Consider the following 6,294-nt stretch of genomic DNA (forward strand, 5'->3'; position numbering starts at 1 on the left):
CAGATATGATATATTGTAGGCTATAGGTAATTCAAGATTTTTTTAGTTTGTAATTGAGTGTGTACATACATACAACAGAGTAATGATCTTTTAGTATACAGAGTAAATATGAAGAAGGAAGTACAGATGACCTTGCAGAAGTGTGTGTGTATGTGTGTATATATCATGTATATATATATATATATATATGCATATATGTATTATAAAGAGATAGTTTAGGTATAAAATTATCAATACAAATGCAACCAGGAAATTGGAATTTCCCTCAGCAGTCTCATGCTAAGGAAATAGAAGCCTGGGCCAGGCTGTGTGTAAACTCTCCTCTCCAAGAAAAGATTTACAGCTACATAGAAGGATGAATCAGTGAAGGGGGTGACCACACCTTGACAGGGACTGCTTAGATGTGCATATCCTTGGCCTTCTATTTAAACTTTAATCTCACTTCAGGATGGTTGCTGGGTCACTTCATTCCTACTTCCCAGTATGACCACAGGGAGTAAATCTCCTTGATTTGCTTTCTACAACTAATTTGGCTTTTTTAGTTGGTTTCTCCAGTATAGGTTAACAAGTGTGTCTGTTTGAAGTATGGGCAGTGACCTCAGGTTCTGTAGCAAGAGTGGTACACACACACACACACACACACACACACACACACACACACACACACATTCACAAGTCCTTCCTTGTGTGACTTAAATGAATAATACATTTTCAGTAGTTTGCATCGGCATTTCTTGAAAAGAAGCCAGATTAGGCACAGAAGGAGGAACCAGAGGGGAATGTTTCAATACCTGAGTGGGGTTCTGCTGGGGTGAATGCAACCCCGCATTGCTCTGTTACAACAGTTCTGATTTGAATCCTAATGAAAGATCACAGCTTTAATGAATTTTGGAGTATTAGAGGTCTCCATCAGGTCCTTCCCCTTGGGTCCTGGGGAAGTAGGGGATGAGAGACTGTAGGAGTCAGAGGGGATGGAGGACACCATGAGTACATGGGCCACTGATTCAACTAGGCAGGGCTCACATGGGCTCACAGAGACTGAAGTAGCAACAGGGCCTGCATGAGTCTGCAACAGATCCTCTGCACATACGCCATGGCTGTAAACAGTGGGAGTGGCTGTTATCTGACCCTTTTGCCTCTCAGGGGACTCTTTCCTCCCTCTGGGCTGTCTTGTCCAGCATCCACGTGGGGGCTTTTGCCTTGTCTTGTTGTATATTGCTTTGTTGTGTTTGGCTGCTGTCTCTTGAATGTCTGCTCTTTCCTGAAGGGAGACATAAGGGGAGCCTATCTGGGGAGAAGGAAAATGGAGGGGGATCTCTAAGGAATTCTGTGTTTTAACTCTTCAAAGCCAGCCACATACCCCCCCCCCCGAGCTCTGTTCCTGAACACTAGCAAGTGACAAGGTGGCTCAGTCTTGAAGATGGCGTTCAGGTCATCATGTGAGACAATGATGACTGAAGAGGGTCCCACAGCATCCTTACACCTCAGACAAGGCCTGTGTGTCATTTAAGGCCATAAAACCATCAACACCAACTACCTATTTAAACGTAAAGCTTCTCTTATACTTTACTGTATTCTGGAAACAATATTTTTTATTTTCTCTATTTTGGTTAACTTCATTTCTGGCAGTGTGTACTTCAAGCCACAAACTCTAGATAATAGCAGGCACATAAACTTAGTATGCCATAATTAAATGCTGTGACATATTCCCTAACATTTGGAAAGCTAGGATCAGCACAGGCTCACATATGCACATGTGTTGTAATGTGTTGTGTTGGATCACACATATTCTAATGCATATGATTTGGGTCTTTGGAAATCCTGTTTCCAAATTTGTCTCTTTGTTTGGCTTTTTCAGCACAAAGGGTAAGAATAGGAAAGTAGCAAGAGATTTTCTCCTGAATAACTTCAGATTTTCCTTTTTTATTAATTGCTAAAGAATGGATACTTCATAAAGTATGGCATTTATCATTGCAATGTTGAGTTATCCTGGCATTATTCTCTTCATTTATCTTTTAGGAGTCTAGGACACAGAGAAATTCACCACCCAAAGAAAGACCACATAGCTTTCCTTGTTGCCTCATGCATTACTAAGGTTTTAATAGCAAATCAATTAAAAATTTAAAAATGACTTTCAGCCAGGCAGTTGGTGGTGCACACCTTTAATCCCAGCATTCAGGAGGCAGAGACAGTCAGATCTCTGGGAGTTTGAGGCCACCCTGCTCTACAAGAGCTAGGAGCAGGACAGCTAGGGCTACACGGAGAAACCCTGTCTCAAAAGAAACAAAACAAAACAACATCACCACTAAGGACTCATTATGCCTTTCTGGATTCTAGAGTTGCTCAAAGGTGTGCACAGAAAGTTATCATGTGCAATAAAAAAGTGTTGAAGGTACAACAGAGGAATGGAACCCGAATTTTACGGAGCAATTAGAGAAATAGAATAGCTCTGGTCTGGGAAGGACTCTATGGGTCTCTGCACTAATTAATGATTTCTGAAAGCAGAACCTCATGGAAAATATCAAGATTATTGAAGGAAAAGACTCCCAGAGTCTTTCAAGCAAGTGTCCCAACAAGGATAAAGGCTACGCTGTGGAGAGACACGATAAGGTAAGGTTGGAGACAGGAAGGAGAAATGTATTTACAAGAAAGCCATCATTACTCTCCAGTCTTGACTTGTCTTGGCAAGCAGAACAGTCAGCACTGAGACCAAGATGGTAGGAATGACATTATGTCTGCTCAGACTATCTTAACATGAGATATAGCGGTACAGACAAAAGATGAGAAGGTAATTACAGGAGAGGAGAAAAATGAAACACTTTCAAGTCCTACTTACGGAGCTATCGCTTACGCCAGTCACTCACCAGTTTCAACTCCCATTTTCATATGCTCCATTGAGATAATAAAACTACAGGATAGCTAAGGATAAGGAGTATTGAGTACTACCAATGTGTATCAGAGGTGTGTGTACTTAGTAATTTGTAAAGCAAATATTATTGATACTAGAAATTTAGTGGGGGATAAAAAGGTCTGAATGTTAAAAAGGAGAACTAGATAAATTTATTTACTTGGTACTAGTTAGTATAGTTTTTAGTTAGAAATAACAGTCTAGTCCAGGGTGGTAAGCTGTGTGAAAGTTAATTCTTGAATACTCATTAAAAAAACGTCTATAGTGGTCCCTTAGTCCTTTCCTCCTTCCTTATTTCATCCCTTCTCTCCCTCCTTCCTTCCTTCCTTCCTGCCTTAATCCCTGCCTCACTCACTCCTTCCCTCCCTTCCTCTCCCTTCTCTTTTTTCATGTTTTATTTTGAGGCAGGGTCTTCTTTAGCCCAGGCTGGTCTGAAACTGCTATGTAGCTGAAGATGACTGTGGAGCCCTGATATTCTTGCATTAGTATCTCAAATTCTAAGATTAGATTTTAAGCACCAGCATGCCTAGATATATCTCTCTGTTTGTAAAAGAGCTGAAGTTATTTTTTTTGTACATTCCCTGTTCTTTCATTTTCAGGAATACTGCACAATACCTCTTTTCCTTCTGCCCTATGAGATACTACAGTGAGCATGACATCTGCAGGGAACCCTAATCAAAGTGGGTGGTGGTCTCTGTGTTCACATGGGGCCTCCCACCATGAGACACACTTCAGTGAGCTCATAAAAGTGTTTTCGCCATGCCCTGCTGTTCTTGAGTGACCACCACCTTTCTGTAAGTCTAGAAACACTGCGCTCCAGTGTGGCCAAAGACTCCCAGGTGTAAACTATCTATGATGACACATGGCTGCCCTGCTGTCTCTCTACAAAAAAACATGCGGGAACTCAGGCCAAGAAACAAAAATGAGCGGCACACAGTGTCTCTCAATTTGTCATTGAACAAGATAACACTCTGTGGCTCCAGAAATGTTTCCAATAACATCAATGGTGCCATGCCATTGTACCATCAAGATGCGTAAATGTGCATCTTGACTAGCGGCTGCAGGGTCAGGAAGATTGGGATTAGCTGATTCACTTTGATATAACAATAGTTTGGGGGTATTTCATAAAACACAATAATTAGAATGTTGTGTTTCTTAAGGAACCAACGACCAAAGGAACCCCACCTTCTGATTAACCTGGGGAGAATTAGCATGTTAAAACTGTTCAGAGGTCAACAGATTTCCTGGCCCCAAACCAGAACATTGTGATGGAGTCAATTTACACTTTTGGAAGGTCTTCAGAGTTCCATTGTAGATAGCCCACCCTGAGTCTGAGTAATTCCCTCTGAGGTATCTATCTTCATTGATAAGCAACTTCAAAATGTGAGTTTTAGAGAAAATTACTTCCCCATCTTGCTTTAGAGAAACATGGCCCCATTTCTTCCTGCTTTCAGTAGAATTCCTAGATTTCCATGTTTCATCTAAGCATGAAGAATTATTGTTTGCAGGACATTCACTTGCTTTGTTGGGAAGAACTCAGAAGAGAACACATCAATGTTTTCACATGAAATACTCATATAACATCTACCAGTGAAGCTGTACAGATTGGAAACCACTTAGTCTGTATTATGATAAGGACTGTAATACTAGAGCTGTAATAAAATGTACTAGCTCAAATAATTGTAGCCAGTATCTAGCCACTAGTTTAAAAGTACTTGCTGGATTAATTCTGAGAATAATAAACAATTGTCTATGGTCATCAAGAAGCATATTTTTGAATGCACTTGATTTTACCCATATCACTAGCAAAAAAAAAGCTAGATAAGAGCTCTCTGCCTTGTATATGAAGTAATTTTCCCTTAGCCATTCCCTCACAACATAAAAGATTCAAGAGAAAAGAGAGAAAAAGAAAAAAGGGAGACTAGTTTATAGCCAAATCGTATGGGACAAAGTTGTCCAAAATATTGTCACGGTTTTTGTTCTGACAGTTTGTTCCATTCTGGCATCTCCTCAGATGTCCCTGACTCATTGACAGACTATTATATTCAGAACGGCTGCTGCAAACTTTCAGCACTCAGAAATGCTCGCGAGACATATAAAAATGTCTTTATTTAGAATGGAACATATAATACCTGCCAAATTTGTAGGTTTGAAACCACTTTCAATAAGAATTAAAAGGCCTTCTTCCTTGTTGAAATAGGACAAGCAGTAGCTGACTTGTCTGCTTGTGAGAAATAGCGGGTTCTTGCCTCTGATGTTGCAATTTAGTTTAAAATCACTTTGTGATGACAGGGTACATAAAGACGACAAAACTCTTAAGATGACAGTCTAATTTTCAAAGATGACCGATCATTGATAAAAGATTAAATAACGTAAACATTTGAAATGCCAGATTATCAGTTGGTTGGCACACTTTCAGGGTTTCAGGATGGAGAGCCACTACTGAGAAGACAGAACGATACATCTGTCATCCTTATTTTATGCTACGCAGAAGCCTATCCTTCCCCAAGAAAGTAGACGAATGGTAATTGCTTTTCACTTATAAGTTATGTATTTTTCTCCATCCTAATTCAATATGTTAAATGGCACCAAATGACAAGACACAAAATGTTCAAAATCAGTTTTTACAAAGCGGAATGTCTGATTTGGGCTGTTTCTTCTCAACCACAGCTAACCCTTACGTTTTAATAGCAGTTTGTATATACATACAAGAATGATTAGGCACGCCGGTCCTATGAAGCTCCAAATGAAGTTGTTTTCAGTGCTCAGCCAGCATCTGAGAAGTGAGAGATGAAATCAGTAAACATGTTGCACGGACTGCAGGAAAACAGCACTCTCAGAGACAGGCAGAGTGTTCGGTGGTGTCTTTCCCATGCTCACAAAGCCCGTTTTACTTACACTTTGGTGGTACCATAGTACTTGTATCCCAAGGACGCCGAGAATCCGACGACCACGGCTGGGCTGAGATAGCCAAAGATGTAGAAGTTCTTGTGCAGAAACCCTTTGTTGTAGACGATCCCCACGACGATGAGGTACAGGTGTACGCCTTCAATGCACATCCAGGCGAAGGCCGCTAGGAAGAAGTAATGAAGCAGCCCAGCGACCACGGAGCAGACCAACTGCGATGCAGAAGAAGGGGAGACCGTGAGCAGCGACCTCCCTAGAACTGTACCATGAGCAGCGACCTCCCTAGAACTGTACCGCCTCTCAGCTTTCTTCAGGAAGGGTGTCACTTCCCGCCACGAGTGACCACACTGACATATTCCTGTCTCGCCAGTCTTGAAGACGAAGATGTGCCACTTGCAGCCCATTTGAAAGAGCGCCCCCCCCACCCCACTGCAAGCGTCCATGGACCTCGTGAAAAATTAAGCTATTGGCTTGTCCAG

The 6,294-nt window shown here is 41.3% G+C and overlaps 1 protein-coding gene across 3 annotated transcripts in view; it reads right to left on the bottom strand.

Moving 5' to 3' along the window:
* Positions 1 to 6,294, bottom strand: part of Adgrl4 (adhesion G protein-coupled receptor L4) — an 87,015-nt gene that overhangs the window by 19,218 nt on the left and 61,503 nt on the right. For all 3 annotated transcript variants that reach the window (XM_040751605.1, XM_040751606.1, XM_040751607.1), the window contains 2 exons: positions 5,807 to 6,027; positions 5,618 to 5,684 (listed from right to left, as the gene is read on the bottom strand). In XM_040751605.1, coding sequence (XP_040607539.1) covers positions 5,618 to 5,684; positions 5,807 to 6,027 — 288 coding nt within the window. The remainder of the gene's footprint in view (positions 1 to 5,617; positions 5,685 to 5,806; positions 6,028 to 6,294) is intronic.

The sequence above is a fragment of the Mesocricetus auratus genome, unplaced genomic scaffold (assembly GCF_017639785.1).
Source record: "Mesocricetus auratus isolate SY011 unplaced genomic scaffold, BCM_Maur_2.0 Super-Scaffold_100009, whole genome shotgun sequence".
Classification (NCBI taxonomy): Eukaryota; Metazoa; Chordata; class Mammalia; order Rodentia; family Cricetidae; genus Mesocricetus; species Mesocricetus auratus.